Here is a 21,846-nt window from a genome sequence, read left to right as displayed (position 1 = left end):
AAGAAGGCAAATTTATCAACAGGGGAAAGGGGTCTTACCTCAATGTTCATTTGAATTTTGAAGTTGAGCTTTGTTCAATGTAGCAGCGCTGTTTGCAAGGGTGTTTTTGATATATTTTGTTTTGGATCCTATTGGGGTATGTTGGGTCTTTATTTTGTGTTATTTATGGATTTTTTTATATTTTATCCAGCCAATTTTATATGGCAAAGATTAGTTTATTTTGATGGTCAACGTTAATTACTGTTAGGGCTGAGCCAACAAGAGTTCATATATAAGCTTTGTACTGACTTACTCTAGAGAATATAATGAACCATTATCATTTAACATTGGTGCAAACTCATTGTTGCAAAATTTATGGGCCATTTGGTATCTTGTCAAAAATTATTAAAACGAAAATGAAAACTGGAAAATAAAAATCTGAAACAAAAACTAAAAACCAAAAGCCAGAGATCTTTTGGGGTAATATTTCTGAAGATTAAAATAAATTTTAAAAAAACTTTGTTAAACAAATTCTCATTTTTTCCCTTGAATTTAATAAAAAATTTTAAAAATAAAAAGACAAAAAATTCACATTTAAAAAATATTATATTCAAAATAGAGAATTATAATTATTTTACTTGATTTTTTTTATTTATTTTGAACTCACTTTTTAAGAGATTTTATAACAATTTTATTGTACATGACAATTAAAAAATACTAAAAATAATCTTTTAGTGTCTTTATTATCTTTCTTCAATTTTGAAAGAAATTTTATATATGTTTTTTATTTTAATTATATTTTTAATTGACATGGCTATTTTATTTTATTTTTAATAAAAATAATGTATAAAATGAATATTTAATCCACAAAATTTAATTTTGGATGTTAAATACAGGTTACCAAAACAATTGAAAATCATAAAATTTTGTTTTCGGCTTATTAGAAAACAATTAAAAACTGACAATAGAACCGGAAAACTAGCACCGGGTAAACAAATGTGTTGTTAGAATTTATTTCTTCATTGTACAAAAAGAAAAATAAAAAACCAAAATGATGCCAAAGAGAACCTTAAAGAGCAAGAATCTTTCTTCCTAGGAGCTATTTCTATAACCTATTAGTGTGAGGTTAGTAGCTTTTATGCTTCATGATCTTTACTGTTTTAATTAGTTCAATTCAACAAATGCCTAATTTTCTAACCTAATTTCTCCATTTCTCAATTTCCATCTAATCAATTTTCCAAATTTTCCTTTGCTGCTCTGCATCTCTATATCAAAATTTCCAAAATTTCCCCTTCTTGTCCTGCATCATGTGTTCTTATTTGATTCTTCTAATTTTTTCCTTTGTTTTTCACATATCCACAAGTGTCTTTGAAATGCTATATTTTGTCCTTGTGCTACCTGGTTGCAACTCGAAGGCAGTTCAAGACTGATCCATTGGCATGTTTAATGAATGGATGTAGGGTGTCCAAGGCTCAAGGCGATTGTTTTTTCTTAAATCTCCTGGGTCTAGCCCCTCTCGCCTCACCTGCTTTGTCAACCCGAAAGATTTAGGGGCTGATCTCTTTTTGGGCTCCTCCTGTTACAGCGCATGCAATTTCACTTTTGGACTCTCACTTGCCTGGGCCTTTTCTCTTTTACCACCTGAAAAGTCAGCCGCTTTCACTCCTTTTTCATCTAGCAAAACCCCATCTTGTTTCATGGACACTCAAGCTTGCTTTGGAGCTCCTGTAGCTTAGCAGACTCATCTCGATTAGGCTGCAATGGTTGATGGGCAACCTGATGGGGAGTCCTTGAAGCCCTTGATTGTGGAGTAGAATTTGGCGATTATTCCAACCTGTTGAGTGTAGAGGAAAGAGCCTCCCTCTCCATCTTTGAAGGAGCTCAATGGGCAGGATTTTGACAGTACTAGTTTCAAATTGCAGGTGTTGGATTGGGTTCCTTGCAAATTGAACTTGGTTAGTAAGACTATTGGGGTTTATTTTGAAGGTTTTGTGGAAAGAGCAATGCGTGTATTTGAAGAAACTGAAAGAAGAAAAGAGAGGAAGAATCATTGGTAAAAAAACCTCAAGGTAGCAATCAAAAGAAAGGAACGAGTAGGGAACTGAAGAGATTGAATGCATTTTAAATTATGATAAGTTAGGAGGGATTTCAGACATGGGGAAGCTGGAAGTAGCCGAGTTGGTGTTTTGAACCTATGTTCAGGAAATTAATTTCATAGAATGTGAGGGGACTAAATGATAAAGCCAAAAGGTGTCAGGTCGTTCTCAATGATTGGAAGGGAGATGTCTCCATCTTCAGGAAACCAAGGTTGATCCTCTAAATAGCTGGTTGGTTAGCATTTTATGGGGGATTAAGAGCTAAAAATAGATTGCTTTGGGTGTGCAGGCAATGGAGGAGGAATTCTCATAAAGTGGAACAATTTCGTGGTGGATAGTTTTGATCATTCCATCAATCCTTCTTGGCTTCCTGTTTGTTTAAGAGCTTGGAAGACAACCTTTTCTAGATTTTCATTGGCATTCATGGTCCACGCGAAGGCTTTTCCAGGCATCTCTTGTGGAATGAGCTCGTGGAGGTTAGAGACAAATGAGATGCCCTTGGGTCTTCGGGTTGGATTTTAACTTGATTTCGTATCCCCATGAAAGGAGCAGGAGACCCTTTGAGGAACCAGCATGGAGGAGTTTCATGGCTTCATGAATGGTTATGTCCATATTTACCTTCCTCTTGTTGGCGGCTCTTTCACATGGTCGGACTCTAGGGAAACTCCCTTGCACTCAAGGATTGAAAGATTCTTAATTTCTTTGAACTAGGAGGAGTACTTCCTCAAAGTTACCGAGTATTTGCACCCTTGGCCCATATTGAATCATTTTCCCATCCTTTTTGACATAGGAGGAATCAAGTGGGAGCCAACGTCTTTTTGCTTCGATATTATGTGCCTCAAGCACGAAGGGTTTTATGGTCAAGTCAAAAATTGGTGGCTCAAGCTACAGTTTGAAGGGAAGGCCAACTTTGTGGCTGCCTCGAAGCTGAAAATGCTGAAGGAGAAGTTGAAATGGAACAAAAATATTTGGGAAATTTGAGGAAGAATGTGATTCTGAAAACCATTAAGGAGTTGGATGAAGAGGATCTTAGAGAGGACCTCAATGCCAAGAATAGGTCTGGACTTGCTCTCAAAAATAGATCTTGCTGAAGTCACCATTATGGAGGGAATTTCTTGGAGGCAAAAATCCATGGCCCTTTGGTGGAAGGATGGGGACAGGAATACTAGTTTTTCCACCGAATTGCTAATGCATGCCGTAGATTCAATATGTCAATAAGAATTGAAGTGAAAGGGAAGATTATATTTGATGAAGGGGAAACAAAAGGGGCATTTGCAATTTCTACAAAAAATTTTATTCCGAGGGAGAGTCTTGAAGACCAACAATTGATGGCATGATTTTCAGAAATCTGAGCATTTCCATGGTTTGGTGGCTTGAGAGGCCTTTTGAGGTAGAGGAAAATTTTCAAGCCCTTAAGAGTTGCAACAGGGACAAAGCTCCTAGCCTTGATGGCTTAACTATTGCCTTTTCCAATGGAATTGGGACACTCTTAAATAGCTGTGTTTTTGAAGATTTCCATAGAACAGGCAGATTTGTGTGTAGGGTCAACTTAGCCTTCCCCCCCCCACCAAAAAAAAGGGGAGCTTGCAACATCAAGGATTTTCCCCCTATTAGCCTAGTTGGCAGCTTATATAAGCTCCTTTACAAAATCCTCACAGCTAGGCTTAAATTTGCAATTCCGGAAGTTACTGAGAAATGTCAGCATGCCTTCGTACAGGCAGGCAGATCGTGGATGCTGCTTTGATTGCTCATGATGTGTTGTGGATGCCAGCATTAAGGGAAGGAGAAGGTTGGGGCGGAGGGGGTGGATGGGTTTGCAAGATAGACATGGAGAACGTGTTTGATTTTGTGCACTGAAATTTCTGTACCTATTATCTGAAGAATGGGTTTTTGGGAATTTTGGTGTAGCTGATCCATTAATGTATCACTATCTCCTCATTCTTAGTGCTTGTCAATGGCTGCCTTACAGATTTTTTCTGATCTTCTCGTGGTTTGAGACAATTAGACCTCCTCTCCCCGCCTTATTGTTTATTATGATTATGGAAGTGTTGTGCCTTGTGATAATCAAAGACAAAAAAACTGCCCAAGGGGCTTATCATTGGGATTTGGAAGGAACAATGAAATTATGGGTTGCAGATGGCACTCTTATTTTCTGTGAGGATGATCTTGACCAAATCTCAACCTTAGATGCATCCTCCTCAATTTTGAAGCAGTCTGTAGCTTAAGAGTGAACTTGGGAAAAAGTGAAATCATTCCAACAGGGACTTGTCATTGCAGGCCTTTACTAGTGGGTCTATCTGGTTGTAAACCTGGAACTTTTCCTATTGCATATCTTGGTCTCTCTTTGGAAGTTAAAGATAAGGGAGTTTGGCACACCTTAGTTGGTAGATTTGAAAGAAAACTTGCTGGTTGAAAAAGGAATCACCTGTCAAAAGGTGGAAGACTCATGCTCCTTAAAAGCACTTCATCCAATCTCATAACATATTTTATGCCCCTTTTCCCTATCCTGAGTGTCGTAGCCAAGAGATTGGAAGGTACTCAAAAGAAGATTCCTGTGAGGGAACACAGGCAAGGAATTTAAATTTCATTTGGTTACATGGTGGGTATTTAAACAACCTATGAAAAAGGAAGGTTTTGGCCTCAAATCTTTTCCCAGTTTCAATAAGGCCCTTTTGTGGGAATCATTGCTGCCTAATATGGCCTCCATCATAGTGCCTGGGCCTTGAAAGAGTTGAATGGAGCCTGTGGTACAAGTGTTTGGAGACCCATGAGGTGAGGACGGGATAAATTATTCTGTCATTTATTTTCATTTGGGGAATGAGGAGGATGTGTTCTTTTAGCATTATATCTAGTGTGGCATGCCCCATCTCATAACTAAATACCCTTCTGTCTTCAGGTTAGCTTGTTACAAAGATGTTCTGGAATATTCCCTTGGTTAGGGATTCGTTTGACTGGGATTGATAAATTGACATATTTCTATAGTAGTCTTTACAAATCCAAGTGCCAGCTCACAACTGGTGAGCCTAAGTGCACCTTAGTAAGAGGTAGAAACTTTACAGTTAGATGATGCTATAAACATCTTATTGCCCATGCAGCCCCCACAAAGGTTGTTTTTCCACATGGGAGGCAACTCTCGGGAAGATTCTTACCATTGACAGCCTCCAGAAAAAAAGGACTTCTCGTTAATAGGATCTTATGCCTGGAGCAGGTTGAAACTGCAGAGCAAATCCTTTTGCACTGCCCTTGGACCAGAAATTTCTGGAACTTGGCCATTTCCATGATCAAGAAAAAAATGATCACTGCAGGAACTGTGGAAGGCGAGTTATGGTGGAAAGGGATCCACTCCAACAAGGGTAGAAGAGTAAGGGGAGGATGCATTTTTGTGGCATGACATTTGATGCAGCGAATCCCATCTTAGCTCTTCAGTTCCCTTTCATCTATAGGTTTGCCTGCAATAAAAATGCCCTCATTTGCTACCACCTGGAAAGCACTAATAATGGGACCTTCTGGAACGTTCCCCTGATCAGGAATGTTTATGACTGAAATTGATACTCTTATAAATTTCTACAGCAGACTTTATAATGTTCAGAACCGGGCCTCTTCCAATAAGACTGTTTGGAACCTGAGTAAGGAGGGTATGTTTACGGTCAAGTCTTACTATAATCACCTTAGCAGGCTGGCGCAGTGTGTGAACAATTTTCCTTGGAAGCTTGTTCGGAAGACAACAGCTTCTTTGAATGTTGCATTTTTCACCTTGAAGAATTGGAATTGGTGAACCGCATCCTTCTCCACTGCTCTTGGACTAGGCATCTCTAGAGGTTGGCCATTTAAATGGTCAAGCAGAAATGGGTCATGGCAGCTTCTTGGAAAGGGATCCACCTCAACAAGTCCAAAAGGAAGGCCCTTTCCCTTATCCCCCTTGCTATATTCTGGGCTGCTTGGAAAGAAGGAATAGGAGGGTTTTCGAGGGGAAGGTTTCTTCTATGCAGATCATCTCGGATGGTTGGATGTCTATGATCTCTAGTTGGCACAGTGGGATGCCTGGGAGAGACTTGTCTGTAATTCTTGATTCTCTTGATGTACTTCCTTGACCTGTGTTATTTTTGTGATTTATTGTTCTTTCTGCACTGTTCGGCATCCTCTTGATGCCCTGTTTTCTCTAACAATATTCTCTTTTATTTGTCGATAAAAAATAGAAGATATCTCTTTCTTTTTAATAGTTGCACGTGTGCAGTAGGTGAGAGTTTTTGTCTTTTTAGTGCTCTAAAAAAGAAATCAGATTTGGCACTTCGGGATAACTGTACTAGTTTGATGCATGATTTATTTTTTTTGTTTAATCTTGTTCTTGAGAATATCTCAGTTTTATTTTTACCTTTTTTTTAGCTGTATAACTGCTGCAGTTCTGCTGTCATAGAGTTGGTTGGTTATTTGCGATTGATTATTATTTATCACCCATCCTCATTTTCCCATCAAAAAGTTTCTGATCCATTCATCTAGGCTTGAATCAATGGGAAAAATATTGCTCTCTCTCTCTCTCTCTCTCTCTCTCAATATGTGAAATGTCAATCTAATCATTCTCTTGATGTAAGGATTTATTTTTTTCTTTTTTTTCTTTTTTATGAACAGCATGGGGGCTTTTCTTCTCAGTTCCGGCACTAAGGGTAAACAAGTTCTGGGAGCTACCATTATCATTTCAACTGGTCATTTGTTGGATCATGCATTCTGAATTAATTAATCATGTTTCTCTTCATTGTCATAACTGTAGGAAAAAGATACAGCTTGCCAAACTCAAGGATAATGATCCATCAGCCTCTTGGTGGAGCTCAGGGTGGGCAAACAGACATAGATATTCAGGTAAATCTCTTGCTCAGGAAGGCCCTTTCTTCACTCCTTTAAAATGCATTTTGATGCATTTGATTTTTGTACTGCTGACTTATTTATTTAACTGGCCCTACAGAAACAAGTGGTTCCTATATTGTTAAACTCATTTCTTGATAAAATTGTGCTTTATTATTGATAAGACAGGAAGATCTTTGAATTCTTTTGATGGGAAAAAAATTGAATTGAGATAATTTGTCTTATATGGAATACTAAATGAATCTCTCTCACATTTTTTTCATTGGAGATTAGTATATTTTCTTGCATGTATGCATAAGGTCATTTTGATCATGGCATGTGACTGTAAATGCCCCCCCTTTAGATTCTCAATTTTGGTGATGAAAAATAAATTTTTTTTCTCACTTTAAAATGTATGAGTTATACTGATAAATAAATTTGCGTATGCATCTTGAATACTATGTAACTAAAAATGGAGTCAATGATTTTCTAGGGCGTTCCTAAATGTTTTATTTTGAGTACCTTTAACATGAATGTAATATGGTCAAACTGTTGGACAATGTACTATGGTCAAACTGTTGGGCTGTCACCTATGTAATCGAATATCTCCTTCAATGAATGGGTTATTTGGCATGTGCCTTGGGGGTTGGAACCACACACAATGGGCGGCGTCTTTCATGAATGTGAACCAACCAAAAATAAACACAATCAAAAATTTAAAACCATTTTGTCAAACTGAAAAAGTGGACTTCCATGATCAACATACTCAATTCATATCCAGGAGAAATAGAAAAATAGAAGATGGATTGGGTACAAAATCTGATGTTTTAGGTTTTAATTCTGAAAAATCTAAGGGCCCCTAAGGTCTAAGCTCGTCAGAAGGCTGCTCTGATGGGTGTAGAAATGAAGAAATTATATGAAGAGAAGAGAGAGCAATCTGTAGGGGAGATTCTGTAGGGGAGTTGAGTATTGTGGAAGAAGCCCTTGATAAGAGGAAGGATATAGGAAGTAAAGGAGTTTGTAAGGGAAAAGAGGTTAAGAAATGGGAGATTAGTATATTTTCTTGCATGTATGCTTAAGGTCATTTTGATCATGGCATGTGACTGTAAATGTCCTCCCCTTTGGATTTTCAATTTTGGTGATGAAAAATATATTTTTTTCTCACTTTAAAATGTATGAGTTATACTAATGAATAAATTTGTGTATGCATCTTGAATACTATGTAACTAAAAATGGAGTCAATGATTTTCTGGGGTGTTCCAAAATGTTTTTTCTTTCTTTTTCTTTTTCCTAAAAAATCTTGAGTACCTTTAACATGAATCTACTATGGTCAAACTGTTGGACAATGTACTATGGTCAAACTGTTGGGCTGTCCCCTATGTAATCAAATATCTCCTTGTTCAATGAATGGGTTATTTGGCATGTGCCTTGGGGGTTGGAACCACTCACAATGGGCAGCGTCTTTCATGAATGTGAACCAAACCAAAAATGAACACAATCAAAAGTTTAAAACCATTTTGTCAAACTGAAAAAGTGGACTTCCATGATTAACATACTAGATTCATATCCAGGAGAAATAGAAAAACAGAAGATGGATTCAGTACAAAATCTGGTGTTTCAGGTTTTAATTCTGAAAAATCTAAGGGCCCTTAAGGTCTAAGCTCATCGGAAGGCTGCTCTGATGGGTGTAGAAATGAAGAAATTGTATGAAGAGAAGAGAGAGCAATCTTTAGGGAAGATTCTGTAGGGGAGTTGTGTATTGTGGAAGAAGCACTTGATAAGAGGAAGGATATAGGAAGTAAAGGAGTTTGTAAGGGAAAAGAGGTTTAGGGAGATTTTTCTGATAATTATAGTGATGACTTGTGAGTTTGAGGATGATGGGGGTTTGCCGTTGGATGAGATTCAAGAATAATATGGTTATGTTTCTGATTCTGATGATCATGGGGACCTACCATATGTTCATCCAGCCCTGCCAGAAGGATTGGAGGGGGTTTCTATTTTTGAAAACAATGGATTAGTTAATATTTTGCAGTGCAATGATGAAATTTTACCTACATAAGTAGGGTGATTCCTAGGAAGGATTGAGAAGCTCAAGAGATATTTGATGAATTGGATTTGAAAATGTGTGATGCTGGAGAAACAGAAGTGCATTTTGTCGGGATAAGTACAAACCGAAGAAGGGTCAGAGGGAGCTAGAGAATCTTAAGTGCTCAGTGAATTACAATGCAAAGGGATCGAGAAAGGGTTTTCTTGGTTAATTGCTCCTTTTGCTTTATTTTTTTGTCTTAATTTTTATTATTTTTTTCCCTTTTTTATTTTTATTTTTATTTTTTTGTATTTTCTGTTTTATTTTATTTTTTGGGGGGGCAGTTTTCTTGTCCCCTTGCATTGTAACTTCTCTTTCTCAATCTAATACACTTTATTTTATTATAAAAAAAAGAAAAAGAAAAACTAGATGCATAAGAGAAGTACGATGTTAGTTGAGCAACAATATTATATAGCAAAGGGCACAACAAAAAATAAAAAAAAAAGATGCATGGACATGCTTTACCTGATGATTAGCCAAGTTCCTTGTCCCAATTTTCATCCTCATGGGAACACCTTTCATTTTCCAATGTGAGTACTTCCAACCAGCAGAATAGTTATATCTAAGGTCTGCTTCTATGCAAAATCCTGCTTCGCTCAAAGTATTCATGGTGGCAGTATAGGCAACTAGGCATCAGAGATTGCCTGAGCGTCGGCATCATTGTAAGGAACAGCAACCAAAATTCCTTAGACAAATGCTACTTTAGGTGGCTGAATCAGGCCTTTGTTGTCTCCATGAACCATCACCGTCACCCCGATGTACACAATAGACGAAGACCAATCCAATGGGCATCCGTTCATGAAGTCAGTCAGGAAAAACCAGTCCCTAAGTTTGAATGAAATATTTGAATAAACTATAATAGATGCGTAGAAACCTGGCAGATTAATTAACCCAAAACATAATCAGATAATTTCTTTTAAAGCATGATTTATCATATTCACACATAGATCACTGTTTCTGGCCTTTCCATTTGAAAAGTTAGGTTTCCTTGTTTCACTGACTGGACTTTTTTTTTTTTTCTCAATAAGTATATGATAAATAAAATGCCAAAAGGGGCACAATCTTTATACATTTTGGGAAGCTTGCCCTAATGTTATGCACATGCATGGAGTAAATAAAAGAAAAACAGAAGAAAAACATGAGTACTGCAATTTATATGGTTGATGGTTTGGCAATGTGTGCCTACATTCATGGTGCCTCTGTGAAATCTCTACTATATCGTCAATGAAAACTGGCTTTGGTTTTCAAATTTTCGCTACAAGTATATATAGCCCCCAGGTGAAAGCTCCAAAATACTTTCATACAACAATATATTTGTACTACACCCTGGCTCAAAATACAGTGCCCAACCGCATGAGGCTGGGAGGGGGGGCAGCACCCCCAATTCCCCAGTAGATATTTCTCATTAGGGCTGCCCTCCATGCAAAATCTCCTACTTATTACAAACTTAAAGTAGATATCCCTTCCTGAGTTTGGGTGACTGCTCAATATTACATAAAATGGGGAAATGGACAACCAATGAAATAGATTTTGAAAGAAGTTCCTCTTCAGTCCTTCCCAAAAATTCCTGCTGTCATTGAAATAAAAGAACTATGTTCACGCTAAAAATAAGAATCAAGCAAAAATGAACAGCACACAGACCCAGTCTCAGGATTATTCTGCTACAATGATGACATTTTCAGTCTGTCGTTTTCAAATCAACATTTACTCAAGATACCCTGATGTTAAACATGACATTTTTCCTATGTAATTTCTTTATATAGTTTAGATAGAAAAGAAGTCCATTAAAAACTAAAATGATACAATAGAGGGAGGATAATGCATCCACCAGAAAAACCAAAAAATAATTTCAATGATGCTGCCTTCCAATCCCTTTGAAGATTGGACAGCAATAACAACCCCCACTCCCCAAACTAAGAACAGCAAAAGAATATGGCCACAGAGAAGTACGAAAAGTAACTTTCTCCTGAACCAAAATTGGAGAAGCCTTCTGATCCTTTAAAATCTCATGCTCCTCTCTAGTCAAAGAGTTCAATTGGATTTGCAAGGGTATAAATGAAACTTGATACAATTTTGTAATGCATTTTATCCAAATTCATACGAATCCAAGCCAAAGGTCCGATTCCAAGCATCCTAATATGGGGTTTAATTTTCCTGTGAAAACACTGTAGATTTATTGAACAACTGAGATTGTAAGAAGCCACGAAATATCTACATAGTGCAACTAGGAATACCCATGTGCCTAAACAGTAGCGATAAATATCAAAACTTGGTTGTATTTCCTTTCTATCAAGGTATGGAGGCCAAGTTCCTTCTAAGATAAATGCGTTTCTTTGGCTAGTGGCACATAATGAGTTGGAGGTCTTCTAAAGCATTGTTCCCCAATATGTGTTTTTTGTGTGGGAAAGCTCTTAGAAAGTATCTAATTCTTTACTTGATTCATCTTTTTCTCGGGGCTTATGGAATTCATGTTTTGGAGTTCTTGGCGAACAGTGGGTTTGTCCATAGTCAGTGGAGGAGTTCTTGTCTATTTCTTCTATCTGTTTGGGGAGGGGTAAAGATGTTAAGAAGCTGTGGAGGTGTGCTACATGCACTGTGCTTTGGGGAATTTGGTTGGAGAGCAATGCTAGAATTTTTTCTAGGAAGATATTGTCACTGGAGCTTCCTTAGGACTGGGTGCAATATTCGGCTTCACTTAGGCTTAGTGCAAGCTGTTTCAATGGCTATTGCTTTTAGGACGTCATCCGAGATTGGGTGGCTTTATTATGTTAATGTATTTTTTCCTTTTCCTGTATACTTGAGTAAGAGCTTCATGTTCTCTTCTATTGTATCTGTTTCTTTCTTGCTTTAATAACGCTTCTTTTTCTGTCAATAAATAAATATCAGAACTTCTTCCTGCAACAAATTGTCACTTATTTTCCCAGAAGGAGCATATGATACACAAAGAGGCTAAGAGCCTATTAAATGATTAAGATTGCAATGACTGAGGAGATCTTGAAATGATGCAATGTGAAACATATGTGAATGCAAAGATGGAGAAGCAACATTTCAGAACTCCTAGCTCAAAGGAATGTACACACACCAGTGCAGCGGTTTTGAAAAGGTTCAGTTAATTAACACTTACCCAAAAAAAAGAAAAAAAAAAGCTCAGTTGCAAAAACTTTACTTAAGGTGACATTAGTGCTTACCTCCCCATAACCCTTACCATGAGTTGAACATGAATAAAGTGGTTTGAGTTGATAATTGCATGGGCTAAATTTTTGGAATGACAAATTTGCCCATGTGCATATGTTGAAATGAGAGTGAAATAGTGTCAAGGTAAATAGAAGGGAAGAGATATAACATCAAATCATCGTCTACAAAAACAACAACAACAACAAGCCTTAAGTCCCACAAGGTGGATTCAGCTACGTGAATCCTTTTTTTCCAATTAAACATTTAACCCGATTGAGAGCATTTTCCTCCTTTAGCTTAAGAGCTATTAAATCCTTCATATCTCATTCTAGGTTATTTTAAGTCTACCCCTACTCCATTTTATACCAAAAACAATAACTAACTCCTCACAGGTGCTCTACTAGGCCTGCATTTCAAATGTCCAAACCATCTAAGCCGCCCCACCCTATCTTGTCTTCAATTGGTGCTATGCTTAGTTTATTTCATATATATTTGCTCCTTAATTTGTCTTGTAATGTTGTACCACTCATTCACCTTAAAGTTTGCATTTCGAAAACTTTTACTTTTTGTACATGTTTTTTAGTTGCCCAAAACTTTGATCCATTAAGCATGGCTGGGCTTATAACCATCTTATAGAACTTCCTTCTAATTTCAAGGGTATTCTACAATCACACAACACACCTGATGCATTCCTCCATTTTACCCAACTTGTATGTATTACATCCTATTCAATTTCCCCTTCCGCTTGCATAATTGATCCAAGATATCAAAATCTACTATAGAGAAGGGGTTCTCCACTGCCGATAGATGTGCCCTTTGTATGGCTGAGGCAGAATTAGTCGATCATCTCCTTCTCCATTGCCCCTGGATTAGTAATCTTTGGAATGTGGCTTTGACTCCTATCAGATAACGGTGGGTTACTGCTAGATCAGTTGGAGTGGTGCTTTGGATCTGGAGAGGGATTTGGGTAACAAAGGATAAGAAAACTTTGTCTCATATTCCTCTTGCAATTTTCTAGTGTGTTTGGAAAGAGAGGAATAGAAGATACATCAAAAATTCTATCTCCATGCTTCAGTTCAGCAAAGAATAATGGTTTATTGCGGTTACTAGTTGGCATAGTGGACTAGTAGCAAATGAACTCAATGTAATTTTTGATTTCCTGTAATTTGGGTTGGCATCCCCTTGATGCTCTTTAATACTATCTTTATTGATAAAGAAAAAAAAAGGAAGATCAAGAATTACGAAGGGTCTCCTTCCAACCAGCCTAGAATGCCAGCTAGAGATCATAGCAATTCAATGGTCATGATGGTCTAAATAGAAGAAATAGTTCCTTTGAAGGCTCTTTTGTTCCTTTCTCTCCACACCACCCAAAAAATAGCAAGGGGAATGAGGTGAGAGATTCTCTTCCTTATTTGATTTGATCCCCTTTTGAGCCCATAGATTTTGCCTAGATTCACTTTTAAGCCTGAAACTGCTTCAAAACTGAGTAGGACGCAATTTGCTTCGGCTCATCCTCACAAAGATGATAGTGTCATCTGCGAAAAGAAGGTGGGTGATTTCCATAGAGTCGTCATTCTTTCCTCTTGATGCAAGTGCGCAGCGGAAACTCACAAACTCGAATCAATCCAAAACAAGTAATGCAAGCACTCAATGATGAATATACGGAACAAGCAATCAATCACAATGAATAAAGGAAAGCAATAAAATCAATGACATACGAGTTTATGTGGTTCGGCAATGTGCCTACGTCCACGGGAGCAACAACTGATTTTTCACTATCAAAACGTCAAGCTTACATCAAGGGTTACAAATATAGTATATATTCAAACCCTATGCATAAAGGAGGCTTAGATACTATCTAAAATACTCCTATAGCAAATCTCAGAGGAAAATCCTCCAGATCTCCCAATTTACTGATCTCCCGATTCAAATTCCGTGACCTGTGCCAAACAAAACCGTTGATTGTTTCTGGAAAACTGTAGGCGAAAAGATACCGAGAGCTGAATCCTGCAGATAATTGAAACCGTCAACGGTTTGATACTGAGAGTAAATTGTCGATGCAACCATTGACTAACCGTCGACGGTTTTCCTATTGCAGCCTCCTTCCTTGTTCTTTGCATCTCTATGTTTCCCCGGCGCATGCGTTCCACTCAAATATGAGTCACATCTCCAACAATCTCCACCTTAGCAAATATTCACCACTTAGGAGAAATGTGAAAGCATTCTTTCCCATGCTAGGACCCTTTATAATGCTGCATTCATTTAGAAATGGTGTGTGATATCAATATGCTTCGTGCATGAATGGTTACTTGGATTTTTCGATAAGAAAACAACACTAGAGTTATCATATAAAAGAATATTTTTGTAGTTTATTCTATAATATCTTAGTTGGTTAATCATCCAAAAAATTTATGCACAACTACCTACAGCTATATACTAAGCCTCTGTTTATTAAGTGCTATAGTTTTTTTTTTTACTACTTGACCAACTAATTACACACAGACTTGGAAACTGACAAGTTCCACTAGTGCTCTTTCAATCTAATTTGGAACAAGAAAAATGAGCATCAAAATAGCCAAATAATTTAAGCTCAAACAATTTAGGATAGAATAATCTAATATCAAATAGTACTAAGAATTTATCTTAATATTATCATAAGACTTGGCACTTCCATGACCATGACAAACAAAGGGGGCGAAACTAGAAAGTGGGTTACCTTGTACTAGACCATGAGATGATCTGAAGAAATAAAGGGCAGCCATTTACCAGTATGGAGAAAGATGGGGTAGAGGTACACTGATGGATCCATCTGCACCAGAATTCCCCAAAACCCATTCTTCTGAGAATGTACAAGCTGCTTCAGGTCTAAGCTCTGCTGTGCTGCAAAAGAGCTAGGTTGTAGAGTGATCCCTAGCCGTCTAGCACAACCTAAGGTGTTTGTGCCATCCCAATTGAGGCTCCCACCTCATCCCAAATGATCTATTTTTTTTTTAAAAATTTTAATTTAATTTAATTTTTTTAATTTTTTGGGTCCTCTTCCAGAGGTAGTATACGTTCCTCACTGCGGGGGCCGCATCAGGCTCTCCATCGCCAAGTTGCAGTCAAAGTTGATGGAGAAGGTGTGAGAGGACACGTGATCCTTTGCGCATGTTGTCTACGAGCTGCCAAGGTTCTTCCCTTAGAATCTTCATTGCAAGCTTCAAGGAGTTGGGGATTAGTCTTTCTTTGAGCCTTTCTCCCCCCACCCCCCCCACCTGTTGAGCCTGCCGTCTTCACCCTTTTCTCCTCTGGTGTGGTCCTTTTGGTTTTTTGGACACTCAGCATGTCGTCTTTGGGATTTCTAACCTTCAGCAGGTCCAGCAAGACCTGATCGAGCAGGCCTAACCTGTTCTGGGTGACGACCATTCTCCTGGTGAGCCTCTCAATCCAGCTTCTAAGGTGGAAAATCTGGCAATCATTCCTGCAGCAGCCACAGATCTGCTGAATGCTGAAGAGAGTCCCCATCTGTCCATATTCGAGGGAGTTAAATGAGATGGGACTTGATAGCACTGATTTCAATCTGCAAATGTCTTAACTGGTACTTTGTTCCTTCGAGGAGATTATCTGAGGAAATAGAAAGAAAAAAGCGTAGAAGGCACAACTTCTGGGAAAAAAAAATCAAAAACAGAAAGGCAGCAGCTGCCTGTAAGTAGGGAATTAAAGAGATCGGAGTGTTCAGTGAACTATGACAAGCTGGGAGGGTACCCTGATTTGGGAAAGGCTGGAAGCTGCCGAGTTGGCTATCTGATCCTATGTTGAGGAAGTTAATCTCTTGGAATGTGAGAGGACTTAATCCTATTCGGAACAAGAAGAGGCTTCAGTTTATGAGAAGGGAAAAAGCTTCGAGATGGGGAGAAGAAGAGGGTTTTAAGCCTGGGAGAGAGGTTCAAGGTTGGGAGAGAGGTGCGAGGTGGAGGAAGTGGTTGCAAGTCCCTCTAGGGCTCCAACAAAGCTAAGGCTGTGAGACTTCCAATCCAAGGACTTTGATAAGAGAGAGCTTCAAGGGGGAGGAAAGGGGTTGAGGGTCACTTTAGAGTTCAGACAAAGCTCCTTCACGAGGCTGAGAAGAAGCACTCTGACGAAGTTAATGCTGTGAGGCTTCCCTGGTCTTCGACGAGAGAGAGCTTGGAACTTGAATACATCTTACCATGGAGCCAAGTTGAGTCAAGTATTCACTGTGAACAAATGAAGAGAACCATAACTTGTAATTTTACTGTTCTAGTACTGTAGGCCCAAGAATTCTGACCACAGCCTTTTCTCCCTTCTCATTTTCAAAGTTTATTTCAAACGTCTTTGCTGAGTTCCAGCCCAAACAATGAGAGGTTGCACCTTGTATGCTACAACCAATGTTTGGAACGAAAGCCTAGCAAATAGTACAAGCACAAACATGATTGGCTTTTTTACATTTCACATTAAAGCACATGTTGACCAGAAAAGGTTTGAACTAGTTGAATAATGCACACGACATGGATAGTAGATGCGTTCATATCAGCAAGTAATAGCCTCCGCACTTGTTAAGTCCACCAGCAGACTTCTCCAAATCATTCTTCTTGCGCTTTATAACAGGTATAGCCTAGAATTCATATACACATCTATACAAATCCAATATTTCAAGGACCTGAAAGACATCAAACGGCTGCACAAAGACAAAATTTAAGAACTGGCAAGAACTAAATGTGGGAAAATATTACAAGGAGAAAACAAAATTCCACAAATTTATTTATTTATTTATTTTTATTTTTTAAATATTTTTTTGCAGTGTTCAGAGTTAGAGCATGCCTAAGGATTTCAAATATTTTGTTTTTCTTTCTAGATTCAATTTTTAAAGCTTAGGGGTATTTTGGCACTTCAGTTCTGGGTCCATGCTTGTGGGTCCAAGCTGCTGGATTTGTTCTAGGGCTTCCTTGTTAATTTTAGCTGTGTTCTTAGTGAGTCTCGAAGTTTTAGGTAAGTCCAAGTCTTGGTTAACATCCTGGTCCCCATGTTTGCATGGCCACCAAGTCCCTTTGTCACCAAGCAAAAGACTTATAGGTGCGTAGTTCTCTCTTTTTTAGAGCAATAAACAAAATTCCAGTTTTGAGCCAATTCCTAGAGCGTGAAGTCACCTTCTTTTAATGTGATTGTTGTGATCCTAGGTACACACTTGACTAATCTACTAAGATAATGGGTCCACCTCTCTACCTTTCTTCACTTAAATATCAAAGTATTATTTCAAATGGGAAACTATAGTCCGCAAGACTCGAACCCTAGCAACAAACCCAGTCCTCCTAGTCAAACTATTGTCCAACCTCATTCCTGCCACTATGTACATATTTTTTGAAAACTCCAATCCCAAAAACCTAAGGGGCCGTTTAGTATAATTGTCAAAAATTATAAAAATGAAAATTAAAAATAAAAACTGGAAATTAGAAATAGAAACTAAAAAATAAAGACCTGTTTGGTTAATATTTTTAAAACAAAAACAAATAAAAAATTTTAGTTAACAAATGCTCATTTTTGTCCTTGAATAAAATAACTATTTAAAAAATATGATTAAAATAATAAAAGTGCAAAATAACTCAAATTAAAAAAACTATAATAAAAATAAAAATTATTATAATAATTTGACTTAATTATTATATTTTAAGATTATTGTACATGGTAATTTAAAATATTAAAAATATTTTTTAAATGGCTTCTATTACTTTTAAATTTTTTTTGAATTGTATGGAAATTTTATTTTAATTATATTTTTAACTAATATTGTCTTTTTATTTTAATTTTAACTAAAGGGATGTATAAAATGAATTATTTAATTCAAGAAAGTTAATTTTGAATATTGAAATATTTTAGCAATAGGTTGCCAAAATAACTGAAAACAATAAAATTTGGTTTTCATTTTTTTCACAATAGTTGAAAACTGAAAATAGAAACAAAAAACAAACACCATAAACAAACGCATTTTTGCAATATGTATTTTCACTGTACAAAAATGAAAAAAGAAAACATAGAGCTATTTGCCAAAGATGCAGCATCACAAACAGAAGTTGCCCAATTTTCACTTTGAAAGAGCCATTAGAGATAGAAATTTGCAGATTGTTTTTAAAAGGGGAAAAAATGTAACCTAAAAAAAATTGCAATCAATCTCATATGAAGAAAACAGACATTATATCTCAAAGCTTTACTATTCTCTATCATCGATTATAAGAATTTCAAGTGCTCAACATCAATATCCATCTGTCTGATGCTAGCATCTATACTTAAAGCTGAGGCCAATTACTAAAATATTGTGTACAAACGCATGCTATAAGGAAGGACATTCACCAAATTCATAAGAAAAAGAAGATTGAGAAGCAGAGAGACTTGGACATAGACAACGGAGATTAGCTAAACCAAGCACCAGTAGGCCATTCCACCAACTGTAGCAGCAGATATAATGCAGTTATTTCTTAATTCCAAACATCAGTATTAATTTGCCTACCTTAAAGTTAATCCAAGTTAGTAACTGAATTGTTTAAGACTTTCCATTTTTAAATTATCTGTTGTTTCAAAAGATGGATTATTACTAGTCCCTCAACATGGTAGTAAGAAGCTTACTAATCTGTACTCCGTCATAAAAAGAGCTGCATTAATAGTCTTTCGAGTCAAGACAGAAGTCATGCATTCCATAGTCATTAGCTATAGTCTCTTTTCAAGGCTTGTACAATCTCTCCTCTTTTCCAAATTTTCCATTTTTTTTTGGAGGATGTCCGGTTCTCCTCTCATTGCACTTTTGTTTGTCCTCTTTCAATGTGTTTTCTTTAAAAAAAAAGCACACATATAATATATATGTATATATAAAGTGAAGAAAGTTCAATAAACACACACGAACACGATGCAGGGCATAGCATAAATGAGACCACTGATCATTTCATAAAACATATATGCTTGACCTTTCTCGATGCTTTTTTTGGGTGACTCACCAACCAACATCTATGATCAATTTTTTAAAATTCTATCCAAATTCTTTGGATATCCATACCCCCCCCCCCCCTCTCACTCTATATATTGAAAAGAATAAATACTGTAAAGAAAGAATGTACAACGAAGTAGAATAGGGTATCCTTCCATGAAAAAACAGAAAAACCAAAGAAAATAACAGAATGCAAAACTGCCAACCAATCACGCTGGACATCCACAAAACACATTTCCTCGAAACAACCCGCAGCAACAGCCCATAAAGAAGCCAAATATTGAATTTATGCCAAACCGGAAACCAAGAATCCTTTTTCCCCTTGAAAATGCAAGGGTTCTTATTCATCCATATACCCTACAACACAGCATATGACTGGCGTCTCCATAAGGCTGACCTGCCCGTGTTCCTGCTTTGAAACCTAAAATTGAAAAAGCCAACACATCCTCCACCAACTCCAGACAAGCCCAATTTTCTCCAATAATAACAAGTGACTTGTTCCACATCCTACACGAGAAAGGACAGTGCATAAACAAGTGAGAAGCAGATTAAGATTTGAGAACAATTGAAGCAAGCATGCACATATCCGGAGGTAATGCCTTAAAAGGCCTCCTACTGTACAGCATATTGTTAGTGTTAACTAACCAACCAAATTAAAGCCTTTACTTTAGAAGAAACTTTGACCTTCCAAATACTATGATATAGCAAAGAAGACATGTTCTCCTGGATCAAAAACTGAGAAAGATTTGCAAGAAAAAGCCCCCCTTGAATCCGGCATCCATTTCTGCACATCCCCACTATTGGAAGGACCGCAGACCTCCAACAAATATGACAAAGATGACAGCTCCTCTATTATTCAGGGAGTCGCAGAAATGGAAATCCCATGAAATTTTCTCCCCATTAGAAAGCAAAAGGAAGAAACAGCTCCCGTGTGCAACAAACAAAGACAATACAAACTAGGAAATGGATATCAAACCCTCTTATTTCCCATATAAACAACTATTGTAACAAAATAAAGGCGACTACAATAAATCCCTAACCGAGGATCCAAAATATATTCCCTATTGATGGCAAGATTTTAAAAAAAATTCAATAAGCTCACCTTCAATCCGCTTTATGCAGCTAAACCCAAAGATGAGGCACCAAAACTCCAATGAAATCTCTCCCATCCAATGATTGTCTCAAAATCGAATTGTATTACCATTACCTGTTTTGAACTGAGTAGGAGGAAAGAACAAGTGAGCAGCCTGAACTTCCAAGGACTCGCATGAGAAATGTTGCAATGCATTTTATTATCCCACCATTCTAGTGAACCCCACACTTAATTCTAATAACCTTGTGCTACAGGGAATTAACCTCTCAAGGGTAACCTCAATATCTATTTCCCAATTAAGGATATGTTTTTGGATACCAAATTACCAAACACCAAATCCCCATCAGACATAGGTCTCCTAGCTGCACCCTGACTAAAAATTTTGCCCTCTTCCAGCCCCTCCGATCTCCTTCACACTGTCTAGACCACTGGATCCAAAAAGCAGCAAAAGTAGGATCACCCCCTAAAGGAAGACCTAAATAGGACAAAGGCCAAGCCATAGAAAGACAACCAGCTGAAGTCGTGAAACCTTAAAATCACCATGATGCATGTTAATATTGGCCACCTCACTCTTAGACATGTTAGTATTCAAACTTGTAATCTTCTTGAAAACACTCAACAAAAAACCTTTCTGAATTTATCAACATTATCCTCAATTAAAAATATAGTATCATTAGGAAACTACTGAAGGTGGGATACTCCCACCTGCTCCCTGCTTTCTCCACATCAACCACCAAGGTATACAAGAACAAAAACACGGAGTCCCTGTGCTCCACCCCCCCCTAGAAGCACCCAACTTCTCCCTATATTGTCCATTCACGATCACAAAACATATTTGTTGAGGACAACCAACCTTTCATCCAGTTCATCCACACGAACCCAAACTTTCTTAACCATCTTCTTCTCCAAAACACCACAATTCACCCTGGCATAGGCTTTTTTGGAATTCAATTTGGGAATAACACCACACTGCTGCCCATCCTTTTCACATCCTCAGCCACCTCCTTAGCTACCAGTCTTGCATCTAAAATCTGTTTGCCTTTAATGAAAGCAGGCCATCTCCCAAGACAAGTCCACTTCCATGCTCCGAGGAAGAATAAATATGGGTTACAATAAGAAATTTTTAAAAAAAGTTGGCACCCCATAATACAAATAAGTGTTAATAAATAAAATAAAACATGACCATAACTTTTTAAATGGTTGATCTAATGCTCATCTTTTGACCACTAATACAGTGTGTTGTTTGCATGCTGCTAAAGAAAATGAATTAGAGTTGTTCCCAATATTATAGTACCATGGTTTTGAACTGCTCATGAATTGCACTACCCAAAAACATTTTTGGAGTGGCTAAATTTGCACCAAAGTAAATGTTCTATTTCTTGTATAAATATGACTCGACAACTTGGTTGAACACGTCCGTAAAATACCACTAGTGTAGTACCATGGTATAAATTCTTGCATAACTTTAATTTAACATCTCGGATGAACACTTTTTGATAAAAGACCAGTATAAATCACTTGTGCTCACAATAGAAACCAAATGGAAGCCAAAGATACATGGGTTATAAACTCGGAATTCTGTACCTTGGTATCTACCTCCACCTTGGTGGCA

General features: G+C 37.4%; 1 protein-coding gene across 1 annotated transcript in view; it reads left to right on the top strand.

Annotated features, from left to right (window-relative positions):
* The window catches only part of LOC131165818 (ATP-dependent Clp protease proteolytic subunit 5, chloroplastic), a 30,431-nt gene that overhangs the window by 6,430 nt on the left and 2,155 nt on the right, over nucleotides 1-21,846 (top strand). The window contains exons 7-8 of the mRNA XM_058123916.1: nucleotides 6,702-6,736; nucleotides 6,841-6,929. Coding sequence (XP_057979899.1) covers nucleotides 6,702-6,736; nucleotides 6,841-6,929 — 124 coding nt within the window. The remainder of the gene's footprint in view (nucleotides 1-6,701; nucleotides 6,737-6,840; nucleotides 6,930-21,846) is intronic.

The sequence above is a fragment of the Malania oleifera genome, chromosome 10 (genome assembly GCF_029873635.1).
Source record: "Malania oleifera isolate guangnan ecotype guangnan chromosome 10, ASM2987363v1, whole genome shotgun sequence".
In the NCBI taxonomy this organism is placed as follows: domain Eukaryota; kingdom Viridiplantae; phylum Streptophyta; class Magnoliopsida; order Santalales; family Ximeniaceae; genus Malania; species Malania oleifera.
The sequence above is the reverse complement of the archived record's forward strand: the minus strand, read 5'-3'. Positions and strand labels throughout refer to the sequence as shown.